The following is a 26,870-nucleotide window of genomic DNA, read 5'->3' as shown; positions in this document are numbered from 1 at the left end:
TATGAAAAAATGTTTTACTTAAGTAAAAGTACAAAAAATTACTAGATGTTTAATGTACTTAAATATTAAATATAAACCAAAAACTTGAAATTATGAAATGTAGTGGAGTAAAAATTATGATAATATGTTTTGGAATGTTTGTTTTCCAAAGAAAAACACTAATAAAATACGAATAATTGAAAATTTACTTTTATGTAGAAAGTACAAGATAAAAAAAACATTAATTAAACCAAAAACGTGTTCATTTGTTTTGTGTGCGATTGCAAGAGAGATTTGTTTTGAAATCATCAGTGGGGGTTACAATTTTTCGGGAAGAATTAAATGAAGTTGTCCTGACAAGTTTTCAACACAAGATGTCGCTATAACACCTTTCCTCAAATAGACTACAATAACCAAGGGCCCTTTTTTAAATATTCAGAAATTTCACATATATTACGACTACATTGCATACTCTATTTTTTAACTAAAATGCATTTAATACTATGATCATCTGCGAAACGTAAATTGTTTCTCTCTCAGTTTTCAAGACATCAACATAATGACAAAAAAGGCAATTTTTAAATTCTCTTACCATGCTATCGCAACATATTGCTACCATTATGGTAATATAACATAATATAGGCCAACGTGTAATTTTCTTTACATAACTTCACTTTAAATAACACGAATACGTGTTCTGAATAGGTTGCATGAAATTGATGCAGGTATTATTATATAAAAAAGCACAAACAAGCAATATGCCTAACAATTACAGCACCAAGCTCATATGCGCTTTCAAACATTGGATTTTAGAGAGAGCATATCCCATTTTTTTACTTTATTAAACACTGCTTAAACAAATTAGACGAATTTTCATAAAATAAAACATCTGGACAGTTGTACCATGTGCTTAATTCCAAATCATTAAATTATTTAAACTGTGACGTGTTCTTTTGTCCCCAAAAGGACACCTCTCCATATCCCAGATCACTGTTTGCTATTAAACTAAATAAAGTGGGAGGGAAACCCGGCTTAAGCAGCGATCCAGATTGATGATGGGAGAAGTCACAGAGCTACAAGTATTGCGGGCTTAACCTCAACAAAAACGCGTATCCAATGAGCGCACTCGAGCACCTCCCCAAAATCTGATTACAAGCTCTGGATGTTTACACATGACGTGCGCGCATAAAGGCGGCAGATGAGGAGAACCGCTTCAGTATACAGGTAGAGCAAAGGGATGGATCACAGACCGGCGGATTTCGCACTTTGTGGACGCGCAAAGGCAACTTTTTAGTGCACAGCATCTTGGAATACTTTACGTGCGAATCTAATAAATAAGTCTCAAAAGTGTTTGAATATCGCGCACAATCATGTTTTTGTTGCTAAGGTCAGTTCTTTTTGTTAATGTGTTTTACGCTCAATGGGAAGCTGTTAGTTCAATGCAGAGTCAGTTTTGCGTACCCGTCAGACTGGATCATCAGAGATTTGTCAAGAACAGTTTATTCAGTGAAGAGAACACGTTGCCACAAAGAGTTGAAATCAAAATAAGCGCATTTGAACAAGATTTTATACTCGAATTGCAGTCGGACTCCAGCTTCATTGCCCCAAGCTTCTCGTCCCACACAGACGCAACTTCACCGAATTCAGCTGAGAGCGCAGATCTGAGCCGGTGTTTTTACGCCGGTGAGGTGAATTCAGATCCACTGTCTTATGCAGCGCTGAGTTTATGCAAAGGCTTGCAGGGTGCATTCGGCTATGATGGCTGGGAATATTTCATTAAGCCGGTTTCCAACGACACCACCGATTGGGACAACGTGGAAGCGCATCTTATCAGACGCAGGTCTAACGCCAATCTAAGTGGAAACTCTACGTCAAGGTGCGGCGTGGACAGTGGTGTGACTCACACCATTGCACAGTCCTTGGCAAAGTTGAAACACAAGGATCAGCACGTTAAGAATATGAGCATGTCAGTGCTGAAAAATCGCTCAAAGAGATTTGTCTCCATTCCGCGTTACGTTGAGACGTTAGTGGTAGCCGATGAGTCTATGGCGAAATTCCACGGTGACGACCTGAAGCATTACGTGCTGACCTTAATGTCGGTGGCAGCTAAGCTTTACAAACACCCCACCATTCTCAACTCCATCAACGTAGTGGTTGTCAAGTTTATGGTGATTAACGAGGAGGAAAAAGGACCCAAGGTTTCCGAGAACGCAGCGATGACCCTGCGTAATTTCTGCACCTGGCAAAAGAAGCTCAACAAGAACAACGACAAGCATCCGGAGTACTGGGATACGGCTATCCTATTCACAAAACAGGTAAGAGTTTCTCACGTTTGGTCAACAGGGGGCAGTCCTCCACGCAGTGCTTTTATAGATTCAATCCTTAAATGATCCTGGGAATGATATCAAGATGTCTTGCATGAAACATGAAAGAAAACTGAACACCACACATGGCCTGCAATATACTTAATTCATCTTCAAAGCAATTTAGACATTATTGGTGATGCATAAATATTGGTGATCAAGTGGTGGTCTTGACATGGACATACTTGTTTTTTCTTATATTTACCCGAAAAAAATATATATTCGTATAGATACATGGGGCTTTTTGTGTGATATATGTGTTTTGTGTCTTACTAAGCAATGGGCAGGCTGCAACAAGAGCAGCCTTTTCACGTAACCTTCAGTCGCCATGGGCTTGCCATCATGTTTATGAGAGTTGTTAGGGTCATGGGTCAGGTCTGCCTTTGGGGCATTGCCCTCTGTTGGCATGGCAAGTAGGAATGTGCACACTTAATTGATAGAAATGCAATATGGAGAATACCATAAAGGTATGCAAAATGCAAAGTAACGACATAAAAAGAAAAAGAGAGTGAACTTAAATGAACAGCTCACCCCAAAAAAGACAATTTTTGCATCACCACCATATTTATCCAAACCTCTGATTTCCTTTCATGCAACACGAAAAGTTGTATAATAAAAGTGAATTGGGACAGTGCTTTCTTACTACATACTTACAAAGTCTTCAAAAGCTGTATGATAATCCTGTGTGAAGAAAAGATGAAACTCAGTCAACATTCACAAACAGTTTCTCACAATATTGGCACAAAAGAAGAAAAAACGTGGACTGTGATGACATTAGGTGAACATGTACACTACAGTGATTATCTTTACTGGTTTCTGGTCAATAGGACCTATAACCTCAACATTGTTCTGCCCTTATTTAACCCCACTGCCTTATTCATCATGCCTCTAACGGGGGACTGACAGATGAAATAAATTATGGGAGCCCAAGAGCATTGTTTCAATTTATTTCAGCATTCAGTGTTATCAGCTGTTCATCAGAGCGGCTCAACAATGTCCAGGGCAATACTAAGAACTGGTTGCACATACTCAGGATTGGGTCATTCACACAAACTCCTACATAGCAAATACTCATAATCCTCATAACCTCATTCCCAAGCCATTATTTGTTTCTTAGGAACACTCAGCCGTTGCCAGTTCCACACATGCCAGATGAGCGTGTTTGTATCTTCTGGTAATCAGCTGCAGTTACACATGACCTTAGCTGACCATCTACACCAGTCATGTCTGCCTGGTCTGGATGACCGAGGCCAGCTGAAATGAATCATTCTGCGGGGAGTTAATGTTTCATTGTTTCATCTCCAAAGGGAACTGATGAAGCATTTTAGCAAGAGAGCACAGTAACTCCCTACATTCTTCCAATATGTTAAGCACACCCTGAGGACAGAGAGAGAGATCGTGGAGTTTCTTCATAGATTTGGTTGAGTCAGGAGGAGATGGAGAGGGGTTAGAAAGTTGTACTGTACATCTGCAAACAGAGCGGAATACAGAACGCGATTATGCAAGTCTTAGACTTTGCTGTTACTTCTAGTTTACTACTACACTGTAATATGTATTGCATTATGGGTATTTTTATGATGTTTCAGTAACATACTGTATTTAGAAAAATTTGTGGTATTGGTACTGTAGCAGTGGCAGTGATACTGTAAAAAAAACACTTCCAGTAGTGAAATATTTGAAGAGTTTGGTTTCAAAACGCAATAAATCCATTTTGACTAATTTTGGTAAAAATGTGTTTTCTATATCAAAAATAACAAATTCAAATCCATTTTTTTTCAAAACGCTATTTATCTTTTGAATCAATATATAAATGTGAATTCATCTTTGCCATGTTATATTCATTTAGTTGACTAGTGGTATACACTGATAAAAAAAATAAACATTAAAATTCTATTTCCCCTGGGGTCAAAGTGTTAGCATGGCAAAAGCTTGATGCTGTCGGGAGAACAAGCAACAGCCGGCATTTTTCCTTCTTCGAAGTGCCTCTCGCGTAAATTATTTGATTTTGATGACTCACGTTTCTTCCCCGTCACAGAAACCACCATAGGTTTATCAATGCCAACAATTATGTTTTTGTATAACACGGCGGATATTGGATTTTGCATACAACTAAGAATTTACTTTTTAATACTGACCTGATACAATACTGATTTTGGTGGTAACACAAAAAATAATAAGATGACTATGTATTTAGCCTATTTTGTAGCAATACAGAGTTTCTCCTAGCGTAATTTGCATCTGCCTTTGAATAATATTTATCGGCAGAGCCAAACTTAACAGCCATTTCAGACTGAAACTTGTGTGTAATGCATAACAATGACTGTAAAATGTGTATTTTAGATACGTAAGTGTTACTGGGCAGTGCTGAGCTTGTTTTGATCAGCAATCGGTAGGTGTGTGGGGGGGTGCTACACAGACCTGGCAACCCTGCTCTGCAGCCTCTTAAGTTTGTTCATTTGAGCGGCACCAACTTCAAGTGCAAACTACACATTTTCATTGTTTGTTTACACTCAAGGGGACTGACTAGAAAGTTCAGTAAGAGGTAAGATAAAAATCTGATAATATATTCTAAAATTGGTCCACCTTATAATAAATCTTAAAGATGAGGGTTCACTTAGTGCAGGGGAGATGTTTGACAAAGTGATGAGATCGTTTTACCCTAACATATTTTAAAGATGACTACTGTATGTGTTCTATATGATATAATGAACACTATAATGTAAGACCTCCGTTTGTGTCAAGATTCTTCACAAGGATCAACCCAGCAAAGGCAGCTAAGAGCAGTAGGGTTAACGTGACTATGCATTTAGGAATTTACAGACAAAGAGTTTAAAAGTTGTACAATGCAAAAAGAAAAACTAAAACAATGTAATGAGATAAACTTTCCTTACACATTTTCCCTTTTTTTTTCAGATTTAGGGGGCGTGCACACCAAAGCTTTTGCTCCCGCGGCCGGCGCAGGTTTTCAATTGATTTCAATGGAAACTCTGCGTTTTTCAAATAAGCCAGCAGCTAGCGGGTTTTTTTTGTGCGCTGAAAAGCGGCGCTCGGCGGTTTTTCCGTGCTCGGCGCTGAGCGTCGAGAGTCGAAAGAGATTCAACTTTGAGTGAAAAGCTCCGCTCGTCAATGTCAGTTCTCACACGGCCATCCAATCACAATGGAGGAGGGGCGGGACATTACCACATTAACCAACCGGCTCACAGCTCAAGTATCAGGGGCTGGACACACCAAAACTTTTAAACGCGGCTGAAAACGCCTTGAGAACGCTGAATGCCAGCTGTTTTTCAGTCGAGCGCTTTGGTAGCTCTGATACTTGAGCTGTGAGGCGGTTGGTTGCTGTGGTAATGTCCCGCCCCTCCTCCATTGTGATTGGATGGCCGTGTGAGAACTGACATTGACGAGCGGAGCTTTTCACTCAAAATTGAATCTCTTTCAACTCTCGACGTTCAGCGCCGAGCGCGGAAAAACCGCCGAGCACCGGTTATCAGCGTGGACAAAAACGCAGAGCAACGGTTTTCAGCGCGGAAAAAAACGCTAGCTGCTGGCTTATTTGAAAAACGCAGAGTTTTCATTGGAATCAATTGAAATCATGCGCCGGCCAGGGGTGTAAAAGTTTTGGTGTGTACGCCCCCTAACTGTCAACAATACAGCATACAGTCCAGAGTGATGTGTTTAATTTCTTTTTTCAGTTTAGTGTGGAAAATAGTGAGGAGTTTTGAAGAAACAATGTTAATAAAAATATTACAAATAGTTATTTTACTATAATACATGGACTTTTGTCATTTATTTGGAATTTAGCACTCAGTAGCATTATTAGATTATTATCATTAAGCAAACTGTAATTACACTACATTTACTGTAAGGGGATTATACTGTAAAATGAATCTACAGTAAAGGTATTATACTGTACAATGAAAGTGTGGTAAGGGAATAATACTGTAAAACACATCTACAGTTATGCTAACCCTAATGATCAATTATCATTGGTTTTGGTGAGTAACTTGAAGTTACAGCTGGCCAGTAACTTACTTAGATACTGCAAAACAAAACATACAAAACTGCAAGAGCGAAACGTTGACTAATAACTTCAACTCAGTGGAAAAATCTCCACTCAGGATGCTTTTTGCCAGTTAAAAATGAGATAATGATTTTGACCGAATGCTCTCGGCATGCATGATACGTTCATCAAATACTTTCACTTCAAATCCACTAAATCCTGACCTCAGGCCATTTAGAAATACTGCTTTGATGGCATAAAAATTAAACGCCACAGAAGGAGATTTAGATGAACGATGGCGTGCATGTGTCATATTCCTGTTGTGCAGCTGCAAGAGTTTTGACCAAGCTGAAGGTTGTGCAAGTCATTTCAACTTTGATTTTTTAATTTTAAATATTGATGAGTTGCTGTAACTTAATAAATAGGCTAAAGCTAAAATCATTTAAGCTAATTCAACTTTATAAGTTACAGCAACTTATCACAAGTTAAATCTCAAAGTAGAAATGACTTGTAAATCCAGGTTGATTATACTTAAAAATTGTGCTGTGGTCCATGTGACTGCCACATACAGGTTGTATTCAGGTCCAAGTACTCACAGGGGACACAAGTTTGAATGTGATCCACAGTCATTTTAAATGTCGTCATTCTGCATGTCGTCATTCATCTAAGTCATCTTTCGCTCACTTAGAGGTGCATAAAGTTGATGTGACATTTAGCGGACAAAGTAGTATTTCTGAATGATGCAAGGTTGGGATTAAGCACATTTGAAGCAAAGGTATTTGATAAATATATAATACATGCTGACTGCATTCAGACAATATCATTATCTAATTTTTGATGGAGATGGCATTTAACGGCATTTGCATCTGAGCTCTTTATATATATAAGAATAAAATTAAATGTCTGGGAAGATTATCAAATCATATAACACTCAGGTTATCACTTAATATGTTGCATTTAACAAGCCAATGTATACAAAATAGAGGATTAATTACAGGACTGTGGGAGATACACTAACTGGAAGTTTCCTGGGGAGCTTTCCCTAACCACATATCCAGCTGGGAGCGATCTGACTCTTTGCCCCTCTTTCTTATCGCACCCACCCTTCTTCTGTTTCCCATTACTGGTATTTAATGAGAGAGAAGTTGAGGGCATAAAGAGACTGAAATGGGAACTATATAGAGAGCAAACCCACCGTGTCAAGACCCACCTGCTACAGAGCTCTGATCCCAGCTCAAGCTTATGGAATCTGCAATTCCAAAATGAAACCAGATCTTTCGATCTACATGGCTCTGCTGTGACCTCACTCATTTTCCACAGTCATTTATGTATCGACAATAAAAACGCCAATGGATTATTGTGGGTATTTATTAATAAAAGATTTTAATAATGAAGGCAACAAAAATGTTGCTGTTAAAGGGATGGTTCACTCCAAATGAAAATGTTGTCATCCTTTACTTACCCCCATGTTGTTCTTAACCCGTATGACTTTATTCTGTTGAACACAAAAGAGGATATTTTGATAAATGATGGTAACCACACAGTTGACAGTACCCAATTGACTTTCACAGTAGGAGAAACAAATACTATGTGAGTGGATGGGTACTGTCAACTGGGTGCTTACCATCATTTATCAAAATATTTTCTTTAAAGAAACAGAATAAACAAACTCAAACAGGTTTATGAGGATGAGTAAATGATGACAGAATTTTCATTTTTGAGTAAGCTATCCTTTTAAGTTTGTTTAAACATGACTCATTGCCGTTCACCCAAAAATGCAAGAAAATAAAAATCATACAAGAAGTGCAAATATCCCATTGTTGCAAGGGGGCTTCAAAAAGAGAGTGAGAGTCATAATATACAAAAACATAAAATTATGTTGGATTAAAAATGGATTTACAAAGTTTATATAACCACTGTGACAGATTATGAGAGTTGACATGATCATGATCACAATGCTTACAACAAAAGTAAGCGTGCAAATTTAAAGCAATAGTTCACCCAAAAATGAAAATTCTGTCATAATTTACTCACCCTCATGTTGTTTTAAGAATGTATGAATTTTATTTATCTGATGAACACAAAAGAAGAAAATTTGATAAATGATGATTAGCACACAGCTAATGGAAACCATTGTGTTGTGGCCAATTTGGATGTGTGTGCATGTATTTTGTGTGTGTGTTAGGTTTGTGTGAATGGTTTGTCCGTTACATCACCTGCGCACCTGTGTGTATGTGCTAATCAGCCAGGGTAGTAAGGGAAACATGCGGGAAGCCAGAGGAGGAATCCAGTTAAGGAAGCCACACAGTTTTTCAACCTCAGCTGTGTGATAGTAATGTTGTTTTTAGATCTCCTCTGTTCGTCTTTAAATGTTCAAGTCAGTCGTTTGTATATGTTTTTAAATGTATACAATAAAGGATTAATTATACAATGATGGAGGACCTCATTAATTTGCAAAAGCAAGAGTTGGAAAGGGCTTTAATATACCTGTAGTGGCATTTTTTTCTGGACAGATTGCCACTACACATTGACTTTTATAGTAGGAAAACAAATACTATATTAAATTACATATTAAGTTCATTTTTGGGTGTACTATCCCTTTAAATATTGGGTTACTGTATTTGAAGATTTGTTTACTTCACCATAAAGCAAGCAAGAAGTTTCCCTTTTATATAAAAGAGACAGCGAATCTCTGCAACGGACCAGGATTGGCTTGTTTGTTGTTAACCCACAATATAACACCGGGCTCACGTCACGACGGAAGCCCAGTGGCTCAAACATGTGGAGAACTTCCAGTATTTGGTTCGGCCCGAGGTCCAGCAGTGTTCACACCACAGGTGGGTCGCCCCAGAGTTCGGCGACAGCCGCTCCGAGACCACCTGTTTAGAGCGGTCTCGAAGCGGCCGTTTAGTGACACCCGAGTGCGGCTGTTGTGTTCACACTGACCCAAACGAAGCGTACTCGGAGCGACACGTCATTTGGGCCGACCTAAACAGTGTATATGTGAAAACACCCTTATAAACATTAGAAAAGCTAGGACATTTTCAAAAATATCTAAATACGTGTTCGTATGAAAAAAGAATGGACATATTTAACTCGGGTGGCTTCAGGGTGAGTAAATCATGGGTGAGTTTTCATTTTTGGCCAAACTATCCCTTTAACATATCCACTTTATGGTTTGGTTTTTACGTTTATTTTGTATATTTTAATAATCCAGTTGTTTAAAGCTTGTGGTTTTATATTGTGAAGTGATTTTCCCTTACCACTTGGTAAGCCTCAACACTGAGCAGCAATTATTTATTTAAACACATTTTTTTTTAGTAAATGTTGGTTTCTGTGATTCACCAGGGCCCCCTGCTGACATGAGGCCCTGGATAAATGCCCAGTAGGCCCTGTGTGAATCCATCCATGAATATAATCTGCCATGTAAAGGACTTGTTAAGAAAGAAGAGCCAATTACACTTACAGCCCTGTGGGGAAATCTTAATATTCTGTTAAATCAACTGGTGCCATAACATTGTTAAGTTTCGCAAGTTTAAGAATCTGTTCCAAACAATTAGGGGAACTACTGTATGTAAGCTCCCCTAAAGGTATGTTTGGTTTTATTCTTTGTTTATTCAAAGTTTGCCTTTTATGTACTTCTGTGATGCAAATTGCACTCTCTGTTAAAAGATATTTGTTTATTCCAGATTGTAAATAATTATGTTTACTTACATCATGTTTCAATACAGTGTAGTCCCTTGTTAGTTGACAATGAATCCTATACAGTGTAGTGCCTTGTTAGCTGACAATGAATCCTTTCTTTTGTAATTTGGTTAATTGGTAATAGTAAACCTGTTAAAATCCTTGATTCAGTAGTACATCAGGAAGACTGGAGCACCCTTTAAAGACATACTGTTACTGTCATTTATATATTAAGAGGGAGAAATTACATTTTTTATTTAGGTTATGCTAATAAATCTGCTATTTTTTAAATATTAAAATACAATCTTAAAGGGCCATTTCACCGGTAGAAACATTAATCTTTATTGAAAGTGGGTCATGTTTGTAGTGGAAATGTACCATAAATTTGAATTTTGTGCCTATTTGACCGAGAAAACACAGAACGTGACTTTAGGGCGCATTTGTATGGAAAACTACAACTCCCAGAATGCACAGCTCTGCAAGCCACTCCCATTAATTGGAACACCGCTCATATATGCTATTGTGTACATAAATGCCACGTTACTATAACAAAGAAAATAGAAACACTCACTTTATAGTCAGACGTCTATTTATCCCTGCAGGCTTTGGCTGTCGCTTCCAGTTTAGGATTCTAAAATATGTATCAAGGACGCCGCTTTATTCAGTTTCTGATTTATTTTTGAAAGTGCTTGGCCAAACACGTATATTCCCAAAGAAGAAAATGCCGCATCCTGCACAAAAACGCGTCCACCGCACAACATGTATACTCCATAGACACGAAGGCTCAGCGCTTGTGCTCGTAAGCTGAAACACATCTGTGAAATAAACACGCGCACCTAAGTAACTCTCTTGCCCGGGACCATTCACCAAACAAACGTCCATATCCTGATCTGATGCAGAAATGTTTTACAAAAGGACACAGCGAGAGTACAGGCACTACTAGTCCGTAACGCTCGAGCAACTCCGGGCTTCTCTACCCAACAGAGGCCAAGGGATGCGGTATCTTCCCCGGGCTCCTCTACGCAGCTGAAGCCCAGGCTCCAGCCTACTACTCGAGCTTCTGTTCCTCCATCTGCCTCAGCTCTTTGCTGTATTGTGGCTCATAAAGGTGCCATAAAACGCGGATTAGAGCATCACACTTACGAAATCACCCTCTTCCATATCATATTGATTACCTTCCGCAGTCTGGCTCGCTGCACAATGTCTGTTAGCTTAGCTTAGTATAAAGATGGCGGCTGATCGTTTTATTTCGTCTGTGTTCGTATATTTTCATAAGTCCCACCCACTGATCTGTAATAGGTCTGTAGCATGAGTGGGTCCCACCCATAGCCCCCACCTTGGAAAAATGAGGAATGAGTGTTTGTAGTCTTACACCCTCGACAAAGATACAGCAGTTTCTTCTTTTAATAACGCAAAATGACGATTTTTACATCATTGAAAGAAGGAAGTGCAAAACTAAAAATCTTTATTTCTCCCATCTCAGGGGAAACTGAGGGAATGACGCACGACCATTCAAAAACATGACTGGGGTTCTAACGATACAAAGCTTAATGCAAATCGGTGAAGTGTCCCTTTAACCACAATAATGAAATATCCTCCTGACATTGCTAGATGGATATGAGTGGTGGTCCTGTCTAAACCAAGGGCCATTGTGAAGCCAACACGGATGTGCCTTAAGCCTCATTCACATACATAGCAGCGACTAGCAGTAGCAGAGCGATGCGATCTCATTGATTTCAATAAAAGCTTAGCGACTTCCGGCGACACAAGTGACAGTGACTGTTGCTGACTGAATGGGGCATGTCCAGTCATGCGACAAAGTTGAGAAAAGTTTAACTTTATACAAATTATGAGCGACTTTCGGGAGCGACTACCAATGAGAACGAAGCAGTGGAGTTTACGTCATCTGTCTCTCGTCAGTTACTGGAGTGGATGTTACTCATTTGTTTATGACAACCAGATTTAGACACGCCTCTTAAAGACCTCTTTGAAAGAGACTAGCAACACACAGCGACAAAGTCGCTTATAATGTGAATGTACCTATAAACTGCAATTCATCGACTGGCTGCTGAAGATTGGCTCCAAAAGGGAGTCAATTCCCATAGACCTCCCATGTTAAAATGTCCAACTTTACAGCAGAAATAATGAAAAACCGCAAAAAATTTTTTAACCAAACAGTGACATTAGCAGATAATGCCTTATTGTAGAATGCTGCAGCAAATTTTTTTAGGTTTGAACTCACTGTATTCTTACAGGTTCCTATGATGTGAACACAAGGGGGGGACTGTAAAGTCACATGTGATGAATGCAGTGCACCTGCAGGGTGTGTTTGGTAGATTTCCTGATGCTCACATACTGGATAATGTTTGCAATTGTTAAAATTAGCCTAAAAAGGGTTAAACTGGTAACAATATGCATTTACGCCACGTACACATTTTAAGGAAAATTCTGACTGAAAACAAATAAACCCAGAGTGGGGACTTTGTCATATAAGTAATTCATCATAAATCCCATGAACTCAGCTTATACTATTTATTGCCAAAGTATGACTGCTAGTTCTATCCATTGCTGAAGTTGCCAAAATCAAACATGTTTGCGAGCACAATTCCACATCTGTCTTTCCAAAGTTTCTTCTTAGCTAGCTCTCAAGCCAACACTCTGAATCAACAAAGTTATACAAGTCTGCCTCTTATAGGGACATATTTGGTTCAAAATGATAACTAGCCTGGGACCTGTTCACTGTCCCTGAGAGCTTGTTTTCTGGTGCACTGCTAGTCATGTGGTACAACAGAAACTTTTTTTTATTGAGAAAACCATCTGGCAGCATATTGTGATTTTAAGGAATTTCATTATTATGGCGAAAACTGAAAAAAAATGTCACACTAAGAAATCCAGATGTATCAGTAGCAGTGGTTGCAGTATTGAAATGTATTGATACTACAATACCTGGTGGTAAGTATTAAAGTACCTATATAGATAGAAAGTGTGAAGTATGGTACGAGTAAGACAGGAGAAAGGGGAAATGGGAGTGGGTGAGCAAGCACAGGAGAGAGAGAGAGAGAGAGAGAGAGAGAGAGAGAGAGAGAGAGAGAGAGAGAGAGAGAGAGAGAGAGAAATGCACATATGGAACAGTTTGGATTGTATAAAGACATAATGAAAATCGTATGTTTGCGATGTTGGATGCCAATTGGGTCAATACTGCTTGTGGAGAGAAATTCCCCACCCCCATCCCTTCTTTATCCACAGTTTTGCTACGTATTAAGAGATTTCTGTCCAAACATGATTAAAAAGAAATAGTGAACAGAGATGTTACTTGGTATGACTTGAATGACACTGCGGGCTCATTATTTATTGTATCTAACTCCTGGGTGCACCAGACTATAAGTAACATCAGGGAATTAAATAGTAGTTAGATTTCTTCATCAGGCATTTGCCCAGTCGTAACCTTATGTAACCTATTTTACTACGGCATATCATCAGACTGGGGCCTCATTTATAAAGTGTGCGTACGCAAAAATCCACAGCAAAGTCTATATTTATAAAACTGTCTTTGACGTGGAAAAGTGCTTAGCGCCACGTCAGGGTCTGAGCAGATGTATGCACTTTTGGTTGTCCGATTGCTACAGGTTTTTGGCAATATAAGCCATTCTTGCTGCTCGAAATTGGGTTTGAACATTGACAAAAGCGCTCTTTTATGTCTATGACATTAATTAGGCATCGTTTAAAGGCGGAGGTCTGAAATTGTTCAGCTGCGCACAAGTTCAAGATCATTTGTGATTTATATAATTTCACACACTCTCAAAAATAAAGGTACAAACGTTTGTCACTGGGACAGTACCCTTTCAAAAGGTACACCCTTGTACCCAAAGAGTGCATATTAGTTCTTTAACGGAACATGACTAGTCCGTATATGGTATATATATTTATCGGTCTGGCTAGTGACTAAACTGACCTCTGAAACAAATACCTTGTCGAACGTAAAGATGTTTTGGTCTTCTAAAGACGAGGGGAGACCGTGAGCATGGATCACCGCTATGTGAAGAGAGGTTTGGAAGCCAGGCAAGAATTCAACAATGTGTAGCTAACATTGTATACAATCATTTAACACAGTAACGTTAGCTCAGTGTAGTATTGATATGCTTGAGCTACAATTTGAACTTAGGTAATTTACTTGTTATTTATTTTGATTATCAGAAATAATCTACTGTTGAGGCCTTGAGGGTCTATTTTGTTATTGATACTTTGAGGAAGTTAAGTTTGGGCCACAAAAGCCGTTTGTTTATGTTGTTGCTGCTGAAACTGTCTATACCCAAAGCTATAGTTTCAAATATGGCATTCATACATTCAGTGCTTTAAATGGCGGTTTGAGGTGCTTCATCGACATTGATGCCACCTTCACATAAAAAAATCAGAAGTATGGAAGCATTTGGATTTCGCAAGCAAGATGTCAACGTTAGTGTTGTGGCTTTTAATTTCTTTTTATTAATTACCCAGTTATAAACTGCTGTTCACTGTTCTTTTTTATTAATATGGTATTTATATTAAATCTATATTCATTGAGTTGAATCGAGAATCGAGTATAAAAACCAACCCAAGAACCGGAATCGAAAATTGAATCAAGAATCGATTTAATAGCTTAGATCTGGAACATCTGAATCGATACCCAGCCCTAGTTAAGAAGGTCAGTGCCATTCTGTTAAAAGATTCATACTGCATTTATGGTCAAGTTAAAAGCTTCAGTTTTGCATCTCATAAATCAAAAGGAACATACAGTCTTGTGCAGTTGTGAAACAAAATGATCAGTGAAGAATACACAACCATGTACTTATTTTTGGCAGAGGCCAAAACATATGTGAATACTTGATAGGCAGCATTTTATCAAAAGGTCATAAAATACTACAGAGACTCATTTATGATTAGCCCCATGATGCTTCTTCTGATTTAGCAAAGCTGGATTCTCACAAATCAAGAGATGATGATAAGACAACTAGGTCAAATGGTAAAAAAATTACAAAGACCCATAGGCGGTCTTGAACTTAGTCCTTGTTCCTAATCGTGCATCCATTACATGTGGGATTTTTACCAGCCAATAATACAGATGTGCAATTTATCACACTGAGTTGAGTCCTCAGATTGACATGAGGTGTTTAAAGGAGTTTTACTGTTAAATAAAAATTTGCTCTCTTACATGTAGAGAAGCTTTCATTTGTGCCATGTCCGGAAAAACGTTCTTCTTACTTTACTACCAGTCAATGTTAATCTTTTTTGAGAGTTGGTGCTGGCCCATGGGATACGGTTGACAAGCAAACCTGTTATTATGACGTTAAGCGTTAACTCAGAAGAGCTTGAAATATATTTTGAGAAGATCTGTTTTGAACGGTGTGGTGACAAAATATAGGTCAGCGGGAAATTCTTTTGGATTGAGATGCCACGTTAAACCAATAAGAAGCTCATTCAATGCCAAAAATTAAGAGATATTTCAGGCATCTGAATGATTTTCTGTGTCAATCAAAAGCACATTGATTAAAATTCCAGATTTCCAGTTTTATTGGAATTCGAAATTTATTTTTAACAGGGTAAGCGTCTATTTGCACGCTTTTATAATATGATGCTTTTACACTTAGCTTTATTGTGCTTGTGATTGAAGCATTTAATACATCTGAGAACCATCACAATTTAATTAGTTGAATGATTAGTTCAGAATACAATTAGGATGACAATTTGTTCATCTTTTACTGATCTAGGACCTGTGTGGAGCCTCAACGTGCGACACACTGGGTATGGCAGATGTAGGCACAATGTGCGACCCCAAGAGAAGCTGCTCTGTGATCGAAGACGATGGGTTGCCATCTGCCTTCACTACGGCCCATGAGCTTGGTAAGTATAAACAAAGAACTTTATTTTTAACCATTCTGTAAACTAGTTCTGCTTTCATTTAATTATCATATCATGAAAACCTGACTTTTTTCAAGTTTAGGTCCTATAATTGGGTCCTCAGTGCTTTTCTCAACCTAGAAAATGTGTACGAGAACAACCCAGTAACTTAGTTTTGGTAAACTATTCTCTGCAAGCATGTGAAAAAATAGATCATTAAAGGAATAGTCTACTCATTTTCAGTATTAAAATATGTTACTACCTTAACTAAGAATTGTTGATACATCCCTCTATCATCTGTGTGCGTGCACGTAAGCGCTGGACCGCGCTGCGACGCTTCGATAGCATTTAGCTTAGCCTCATTCATTCAATGGTACCATTTAGAGATAAAGTTAGAAGTGACCAAACACATCAACGTTTTTCCTATTTAAGACGAGTAGTTATACGAGCAAGTTTGGTGGTACAAAATAAAACGTAGCGCTTTTCTAAGCGGATTTAAAAGAGGAACTATATTTTATGGCGTAATGGCACTTTTGGGAGTACTTCGACTCGCCTGAAAAGTCGGCTCCCCTTCTCACTCTCATAATGGGAGAGGGAGGGTGTTACTGCGCCGAGTCGAAGTACTCCCAAAAGTGCTATTACGCCATAAAATATAGTTCCTCTTTTAAATCCACTTAGAAAAGCGCTACGTTTTATTTTGTACCACCAAACTTGCTCGTATAACTACTCGTCTTAAATAGGAAAAACGTTGATGTGTTTGGTCACTTCTAACTTTATCTCTAAATGGTACAATTGAATGAATGGGGCTAAGCTAAATGCTATCGAAGCGTCGCAGCGCGCTCCAGCGCTTACGTGCATGCACACAGATGATAGAGGGATGTATCAACAATTCTTAGTTAAGGTAATAACATATTTTAATATTGAAATGAGTAGACTATTCCTTTAAAATGTGGCTCCCCTTGTGATGTCAGAAGGGGATAATTCCGCCCTTAATCTGCACTATCCAACCACAACACTGCCATTTAGTGCAGAGATAGAGAGAAAATAATTGACAGCACAATTGACTTTCAATTACAACGAACCACCATCATGGCGATCAGTGTTTGCATTTCATCAGCTCATTTGCATTTAAAACGAAACACCCAAAAACGGCAAATTTTTGCTCACACCTACAAAGTGTCAATTTTAACATGCTATAATAAATTATCTATAAGGTATTTTGAGCTAAAACTTCACATACGTACTCACAAACATTTATTTTACATCTTAAAAAGTCTTGTGAAATGTCCCCTTTAAGAGAACTTTCCTAAATAAAATGTATGCTAACACCACTTAGTCCAATATCTGGGATAAGTAGTCATTTCTGCATACAAGATCTTCTGAAGAAAGTCCAGAACACTGTCTCAAAGATGGAGTTCATTCAGTTTAATTGAGCTCTTAAAACATAATCATTTTCTCAGACCTCTCGTTCGGGTTTAGTGAAACCGTTGAGGAAAGATAAGCTCTACCAAAGTGGCTTAATTCCATGTGGGAAGCCTCATAGGCGGTTTGGGTAAAGTTTCCCCTCAAGGCCAGAGAAGGAAATGTGGCGAGCTTTTGGAAGAATTGCAAGAGTTCTTCAATATAACTGTGGCCTGACTGCTGACAGGAAAATTTGACCAAAACTATTGGACCCGTGAAATTAAACGCTAAAATCGGAGTTCACGTTCATTTCTAGAGATGCTCCATTTAAATTAGCGTTCAGTGCTGACACTCATAACATTTTGTTCTGTTTATCTGCTCTTTTTCCTCTCCATGTTCCCGTCCTTTCTCCAACATTTCTCTTCTCTTTGACTCATCCTCTACAGGACATGTCTTCAATATGCCGCATGACAATGTTAAGGCATGCGAGGAGGTATTTGGCAAGCTGGAGGACAATCACATGATGTCTCCCACTCTGATCCGGATTAATCGCACCAGTCCTTGGTCCCCATGCAGTGCTGCCATTATCACAGATTATTTGGACAGTGGACACGGTAAATTAAAGAAAGCGACACTGTGCATTTTCTAGACCTAATTTGCCCAAAGCTACACTATTGTAGGTTATTTCTTGTACATTTTTCCTATTTGTAGAAAGATTCAATGTGTATTTCAGACCGCAGTATCCCATCCATAACAGTTTTGCCACATCTAGAATGTTTTTTTTTCTCCTCATAATACACTTCATAAAAAATTTAAACATTAATATTTTTATATTCAGCCAAGACCCAAACTTTCACACCAAACTCTCATGTGGATATCAATATTATACTTAAAAGTTCATAGACTAGGGGCAGGAGGTTAAATATATTTCAGAAAAACATATTAAGCTGTCAATTCCCCAGACTTGGTGCTCTGAGGATATGCATTACAAATGTAAATATTGTAAGTAGTTTATTTTTACTGAGTCTATTCAGCTGTCGTTATGGGTTCAGATGTATTCATAATACTGGAATTGCCCTGGTGCTTTCTTAAAGTCTCTGCAAAGAAACAGGCATCCCAAGGTCAGCTAAAGTACCAGCACCATTTTTGTGATCTAAGGCTTTTTGAATGACGTAACTAGGACTGACGTAACAGAGACTGAAGTGTTTTTGTGAAGGTATACAGTGAGGTCTTTGAGGGATTCAGAGCTATTCACAGGGCTGGAATTTGATGAAGACGTGTATATATACATTTTCATCTTTCATAAACATTTATTGCAGGGCATATATATTATGACCACATTTAAATCGTCTAGTAGTCATACCTTAGTTTGGGTATTTAACAGTTTAAGTGCTTAGTAATGCATCTGGGAAAATTAATGTATGCAAACAAAACTAACGTATATTTGGAAGTGTGTCATTATTTAAGAAAGTATAGATGGTTTCATCGAACGCACATGCGCTGACGCGATACACGTCTGGATCCGAACTTCACATCCGGTTTCGTTTTTTTAATGGTTTGACTAGTTGCTATACTGATCTCTTGAACAAATGCCTTGTCGAAAATAGCAAATGTTTTGGTTTACTAGGTAATCTGTGTGTTGTTTTTTTGCTTGTTATATAAATAAACTACGTTTAAAGAACTTTGTTGTTCAACGTGATGTCCGCCGATACGCGACCAATGACCACTGGCTGAACCAGTTTAATCCGCTTACCCGTTTCCTATCCCTATCGTGTTTATATATATATAAATACATATTAATCTTTCTCAAAGGTTTTTGTCCTCCTAGGAGTTTTCCCACAGGGTTTTTCACCTAGGGTTTTTTTCATCGCCGGCAGAGTCAGCCAAAATTGGCTTAACTTAGCACTTTACTGTAAACGTTACATTATTACTACGCTCGCTTGTACTTTTTATTCTTAGCCTCTGTATTCTTCTTCTTATATTATCTATTGATTATTCTGTTTTTCCCTACATCTATTCATGTAAAGCTGCTTTGAAACAATTAACATTTGTGAAAAGCGCTATATAAATAAAATTGAATTGTTATTTATTCTTAGCGGAGTTTACCGGAAGTTACACGACAGCCGCTTGTTTGTGTTGTTCCTGCTGAAACTATCTATAAAAAACAGACATTTACAGTACAGCAGCAACAGTTAGTCTCTTTCTAACTAAAATTGTTTTGTTGGTATTCAGATTGCAAAATTATAGACATTGTTAAAAAGTAAGAATTTAAAAAGATAAAGGATTTGGACATTTTTTATTTGGAAGTTGAACTTTATAAATTATATCCAAAGTTATTTGTAAGGTAATGTTCTGTTATTATCTGTCATCTATCTAGGTGACTGTCTGTTGGATCAGCCTCAGAAACCTTTAGCTCTGCCAGACGTGCTTCCTGGTGCATCATACGGTTTAGAGCGGCAATGTGAGCTTGCGTTCGGAGACGGTTCGAAGCCGTGCCCCTTCATGCAGGCACCATGTCAGCGCTTATGGTGTACAGGAAAGACCCGTGGCCAGCATGTGTGCCAGACGAGGCACTTTCCATGGGCTGACGGAACCAGCTGTGGAGACGGACAGCTTTGTATGCGGGGCACATGTATAGAGAAGCAAGAAATACCCAAAACTAAGGTAATACATTTACTGTATATGAACATATCTCAGATACTCGTTATAAATAAGTTTCTGGTGAATGTGTTTTGCCTTGCTTCATAAAGGTACACTGAAAATATGCTCATTTTCCAGCTCCCCTTGAGTTAAACATTTGATTTTTACCTTTTTGGAATCCATTCAGCTGATCTTTGGGTCTGGCCCTCTTAGCATAGCTTAGCATAATCCATTGAATCTGATTAGACCATTAGCATTGCGCTAAAAAATAACCAAAGAGTTTCGATATTTTTCCTATTTGCAACTTGACTCTTGTGTAGTTACATTGTGTACTAAGACCGACAGAAAATTAAAAGTTGCGCTTTTCTGGGCCGATATGGCTACGAACTATACTCTCATTCTGGCGTAATAATCAAGGACTTTGCTGTCGTAACATGGCTGCAGGAGGCGCAATTATATTACACAGCAGCCAAAAATAGTCCCCTTTATTTAATATTTATATACTTTTTTTAAATATAATATTTATATTATATACTATTATATAATAGTAACTTTCAATGGCATGGGACTAACATCGGGCACTGCGTAATATCATTGCACCTCCTACAGCCATGTTATGTCAGCAAAGTCCTTGATTATGCTGCCAGAATGAAAGTATAGTTCCTAGCCATATCTGCCTAGAAAATCTTTTAATTTTCTCTCTGTCTTAGTACACAATGTAACTACAGAAAAGTCAAGTTTTAAAAAGGAAAAATATCGAAACTCTTTGGTTATTTTTATAGCGCGATGCTAATGGTCTAATCAGATTCAATGGATTATGCTAAGCTATGCTAAAAGTGGTACCGCCAGACCCAGAGATCGGCTGAATGGATTCTAAAATGGTAAAAATCAACCACATCATACAAAATCACATGAAAAACGTATATTTTCCCATGAGATCATGTTGATTTTTCTTACCTCCAAATAATCACAACATGTTTTAGACCTTCTTTACATCTGTATTTAATGTTGGCCTACAAGTTAATAGCAGTTGTGAACAGGGTCACAGATTCACACATGTTGTTTTGGTCATGCTCACTTACAATATCACACTCTTCAATTCATGGTCTCTTGCAGACGGGGAATTTAACAAACAATTTGTTGAATTAACCCGGTGGCCCCTTTAAAGAAATCACATTGCAATGTGATTGATATCATGTGACCACAACAAAGATTTTACATATGGATGCGAACCTGTTAAACATGCTTCTCACGGCCTGTTTCAATGGTTTATTTGCCTTGTTGCTTAGCAATGTTGCGCGTAAGCCGCGAGTGACGTACTTTATTTTTTGCTTCCTTCATTTAGGTGGATGGCAGATGGGGTAAATGGGGCCCATTTGGAACCTGCTCCAGAACATGTGGAGGTGGTGTACAGCTGTCAAAAAGACAGTGTGACAATCCATTGCCAGTTAACGGGGGAAAATACTGCCAGGGAGTGAGAGTCAAATACCGTTCCTGCAACCTCACGCCATGCATTGACACAGGTTTTAAAACTCTTTCAGAAATTTTATCCATTTATATAGTACCAAACAATGTGTTTTATTACATAATGGAAATATTTGTATTATGAATGTCTGTGTTACATTAAAGATGTACCTAATTATATTGATTTAGAGTTTGAGCTTTTTTCTGTGCTACTATTTAAAGTCTGCACCTCTCGTTTATATTTGTTTCTGTCTCCATCTCTTTTTCTGTAGACAAGAGCTATCGTGAGAAGCAATGTGAAGCTTATAACGGCTTCAGTCTGAACACTAACCGGCTCACTCCATCTGTGGTGTGGGTGCCCAAATATTCCGGTGTGTCCTCCAAAGATATGTGCAAGCTGATTTGCAGGGCAAATGGAACAGGCTACTTCTACGTCCTCGCTCCAAAGGTGAGCAATAAAAAATGTTAATAGGTACTTTCCATGAACAGGTTACCAAACAGGACATACAAAGCAAGGCATAAAACTTATTATTTCAACAAATGAACAGTGAAAGAATTGCAATAAAAATATTAATCAACCTCAGAAGATCAACTAAATACTATATAAACAGTTTATATAGTTTACCATTCATTTTTCAATCTGTCTGTCTTAGTACTTTTGTCATGTGTGGGGAGGACAGAACCCAATTGCAGACAGCTCATGACAAAATACTTTATTAAATAACAGAAAATACCAGTGGCGGCCTGTGACTCTTTTTTCGAGGGCGCTCAATGCATAGTTTGTCACAACATGTATGTAGCCCGTCATGTGTGTTGTTCGTAATTTCAAAATATGTGTTCTGCTCTTCGAGAGATCCTGTGTGCATCACGTGTCTTGTCAAAATAAGTGCCTGCTGTAGACGCGTCTAAAGGGTTTATGATAAAAGAGACGCTCGCGTTTTCCAGATACTCGCATAATTTCATGCGAAATCAGAGTTTACTGGTAAGTGACTGTCTTGCATGTATTTTGTGAATGTGAGCGTCTCTTTTATCATAAACGGTCTCGACGCGTGTGCAGCAGGCACCCACCTTGACAAAACACGTGATGCACATGGTTCACATGACATGCCAAACACATATTTTGAAAACACAAGCAACACATGACACTCCAAACACACATTTTGAATTTGCGCCCTTCGGACGAGCAGTCACAAGACGGCACTGGAAAATATCCTCGACGGGGCAAACAAGGACAATAAAATCAAACAATAAACATGGCAGGGCAAGACATAATAATAATAATACACAGGGCGGCATCTAAAAATACACAACGATCCAGCACAAGACAGCAGACATAATGCCATTAAATAGGGGAGAACTAAACTTGGGAACGAGGACAGACAGGTGTAGGGCATAAACTAATAATGAATAATTAACAAGGAAACAAAATGGGCGGGGTCAAGACTTAAAGGATTACTCCACTTTCTTAAAAAAAAATCCAGATAATGTACTCACCCTCATGTCAGCCAAAATGTTTATGCCTTGCTTTGTTCAGTCGAAAAAAAATTAAGCTTTTTTGAGGAAAACATTCCAGGATTTTTCTCAATTTAATAGACTTTGTTGGACCCCAACAGTTTACAGTTTAAAATTGCAGTTTCAACGCAGTTTCAAAGGACTCTAAATGATCCCAAACGAGACATAAGGGTCTTATCTAGCAAAACGATTGTCATTTTTGGCAAGAAAAAAATTTAAAATATGCACTTTTAAACAACCACTTCTCGTCTTGCACCAGCCGTGTGACGCGCCAGCGTGACCCCACGTAATGCGTAATGACGTCAAAAGGTCACGGATGACGTATATGCGAAACTACCACCCACAGCGTTTATGTAAATATAGGTCCTTTGTAATCATTTAAAGTTTTGCAAAGAATTATTCTGTCATGTCACCATACAATCCTACCTTGGAAACCTACACTGCTGGCCATTAATTAGATCTCCTCTGCGACTTATAGGTTGTTGATGGGACCCCATGTTCTCCTGACTCCTCATCAGTATGTGTGCAAGGCAAATGCATCAAGGCAGGCTGTGATGGGAAACTGGGCTCCGACAAGAAGTTTGACAAGTGTGGTGTATGTGGAGGAGATAACAAGAGCTGCAAGAAGGTGTCAGGACTTTTTACTAAGCCCATGTGAGTAAACATACAGGATCGTGGTGCACAATGCTGATCACCAATGCTTGTATGCTATTATTTTATTTATAATGCCTCTAAACACATATGGAATTGTTATAGTGTTCAGAAGCTCCGAGGACCTGCATACATACTCTATAAAAGAAAAATACTGTAGAGAAAACGGGATATTCCAAACACATTCTAATCATTTTTCTGACCTTTCTCTTCTCAGACATGGTTACAACTTTGTGGTCATGCTTCCCATTGGAGCTGCCAACGTTGACATACGGCAGCGTGGCTATAAAGGAATTTTGAGTGACGACAACTACCTTGCTGTGAAGAACAGCCAGGGCAAGTACCTGCTAAATGGAAACTATGTGGTTTCTGCCATGGAGAAGGATATTCTGGTGAAAGGCAGCCTGCTTCGCTACAGTGGAACAGTTGGTTCCTCTGAGACTCTGCAGACGGTGAAGCCTCTGGGTGAGTCCCTGGTGGTTGAGGTGTTGTCTGTGGGCAAGATGACACCTCCACGTATCCGGTATTCGTTTTACCTACCACGGGAGAGCAAAGAAAACAAAGTGCAAAAGAAGGAAGAAAGGGCACATGCTGAAAACAGCGTTCTTAGGGAAGAGGGAGGAGTTGATAAAGTTGGAAAAAAGGCTGATCTTCTCAAGGACAACATCTCACCGCCTTACGCTAAAGAGAACCTACCATCACCAGCGAAATGGGTGGCAGGAGCGTGGGATATGTGCTCTGTTACGTGTGGCAACGGCCTCCAGAGGAGGTTGGTCCAATGTCTCACAGCAGATGGTGGACCTGGGCATGATTGTGACAGTGAACAACAGCCCAGTGTCATCCGGGTATGCGGAGACCCTTGTCCAATGTGGGAAGTGGGCGAATGGTCGCCCTGCTCCAAGACCTGCGGGAAGGGCTTTAAACGGCGCATACTTCTTTGTGCTACAAATACAGGACACCTGCTGCCCAGGGAGCAATGTGCAGGCAAGAAGAAGCCACAGGAGCTGGACTTCTGTTCACTAACACCTTGTAAATAATCCTTCTCCCTTTACTATTTCTGTTTTGTCAAATTAAATATTCATCAGAGGAAAGTTTGAAAAAGGACTATAGTTTACGTTTTCTCATCTGTAGCAAACGATAGCAAACAAGTCATGAGACCAACTGCCTTGAACACAAATGCAAATAGTATTCTACCTCTAACTGTAAACCAATGAATTGAAAACTTGTAAATTATTTGGATGAGACAAAATTTATAATTATGAATGGCATGAACTTTTCTATGGCCAAAGAACTAAAACGTGCATACTGTGATGCTGCCTTTTTAGCATATTCTAATGGGGCGTTCACACTGCGATGATAACTATAACTATATTAGCATTCACACTTAACAGACAATAACGATAACGTTATGTTAATTCTTAACTCATCCGCTGCAGTGTTACAGTGACAAAAATGGATGTAGATGACCTGCTGTTGCTCTACTGACTGCAGAAGCTAGATGCGCTCTCCGAAGGCAGAAAGTGTGCTCGCCGCTGGCATGCAAAGCATGTATGTTCCCAACTTGCTTATAATATATAAAATCACATCTTTCAGACTGTTACCGTCTTTAATTTAGAAATTTAACCACACTAAAATCATCAATAGCCAAACAGTCGTAGGGCAGTCGTGGCCTGGTGGTTAGTAGGGTTGGATATCGTTTTAATTTTAGTGATTCCGATGCCAATTCCGCTTATCGAATCCAGTTCTTATCGATTCCTGGTTCCAATTTTTAGTGAGAGAAAAAAAGAGCAAATCCTTTCAAGAATTTTTATTTTATTCTTGGCACATTTAGTCTATAACATGTTGGCTGTAACTGTGACAATTCGTCTAAAAATGAAACTGTAAAAAGTGCCAGCATGAATGATACAAATTGCAGGGCTTTCATGTTTGGGATTATGGCAAGGCCAATAAGTTATTTGCAGCAGTGGCCCTTCGGGCCCACCCAATTTTTTCAAGTTTGTGAACAGACATTTAATCTGGAAAGGCAAGTTATTCAACTAAACACAATATTTACACAATACACAATAGCATACAGAACATACCTGGAAGGCTGAATTAGGCTAAATTAACACGAAAAGCCAAATCAAGTTCAAAAAGGTCCTGCAGTCATTCTGCATCACTGAATCCATTGAATTACATAAATACAGGAGCAGCACAGAACGGACTCTCGTGGCTGTAGACGGTAATGGTTTCTCTTGGTTCATATAAAAAATTTTGACATATAAATCGCACCTGACTCCAGGACCCCCCAAACTATATAAAAAAAGTGTGACTTATAGTCCGGAAAATACGGTAAGCCTGATAAAAGACAGACAAATTCATTCAAATAAAATATTATATATAGCCTACTTAAAGGAATAGTCTACTCAGTTTCAATGTTGAAATGTGTTGTTGCCTTGGCTGGGAGTTGTTGATGCATCCCTCTGTCGTCTGTGTGCGTGCGCGTGGGCGCCGGGGCGCGCTGCGACGCTTCGATGGCATTTGGCTTGGCCCCATTCGTTTAGTTGTGCCATTTGGAGATGAAGTTGGAGGTGGCCAGGCACATCGGCGTTTTTTCTGTTTGGGACGAGTAGTTGTGCGAGCAAGTTTGTTGGTACAAAATAAAACGTAGCGCTTTTCTAAGCGGATTTAAAAGAGGAACTATATTTTATGGCGTAATAGCACTTTTGGGAGTACCTCGACCCGCCTGAAAAGTCCGCTCCCCTTCTCGCTCTCATAATGGGAGAGGGAGGGTGTTACTGCGCCGAGTCGAAGTACTCCCAAAAGTGCTACCACGCCACAAAATACAGTTCCCCCTCTAAATCCGCTCAGAAAAGCGCTATACGTATGTACATACTCAATACATACTCATACAAGCAGTGACATCAGAGTAGCGTGAGAGCGATTTGAAATCAGACTCCTCCGTATGATCTCAAATAGTTCTCACAGTACTTTGCTGTCATGTGATTCTCGGTTCTTGTAGCAACTGCGTAAAATTGAGCACATCTAAAAACTCAAAACCGCTATGAACTCCATGTAGAGAACTTCCTGCGTATGCTTGCGCCACATCCATTATTTGTATATAGAAGGAAAAGTTATTTCTTACTCCTCAGCGTGAGAAATACAAAGTCTGAAGTGTGAACTGGCGTCTTTGTCTAACAAGAGAGAAGTACGTTTATCCAGAAGTATGCGGCTTTAATTCGAATCTGTACCGCAGTGTAAGATGCTGCTATGCTAATATTAGCTGTATCTGGTGCGCTGTAGGAGGAGATTTAAACAAGGTACAT

General features: G+C 38.9%; 1 protein-coding gene across 1 annotated transcript; it reads left to right on the top strand.

The window, feature by feature from the left end:
- The first annotated feature begins 1,106 nt into the window (after positions 1–1,106).
- Positions 1,107–25,958, top strand: adamts15a (ADAM metallopeptidase with thrombospondin type 1 motif, 15a). Its single transcript, XM_055199352.2, has 8 exons — positions 1,107–2,294; positions 15,768–15,900; positions 17,745–17,912; positions 19,676–19,962; positions 21,284–21,461; positions 21,675–21,850; positions 23,393–23,568; positions 23,783–25,958. Exons 1-8 carry the CDS (start codon positions 1,350–1,352, stop codon positions 24,600–24,602), a joined length of 2,883 nt encoding a protein of 960 aa, XP_055055327.2. The 5' UTR covers positions 1,107–1,349; the 3' UTR covers positions 24,603–25,958.
- The last annotated feature ends 912 nt before the right edge of the window (positions 25,959–26,870 follow it).

This window comes from Misgurnus anguillicaudatus, chromosome 22 (assembly GCF_027580225.2).
Source record: "Misgurnus anguillicaudatus chromosome 22, ASM2758022v2, whole genome shotgun sequence".
NCBI classification, from domain to species: Eukaryota; Metazoa; Chordata; class Actinopteri; order Cypriniformes; family Cobitidae; genus Misgurnus; species Misgurnus anguillicaudatus.
Note: the sequence above shows the minus strand (reverse complement) of the source record. Positions and strands in the feature narration are given on the sequence as shown.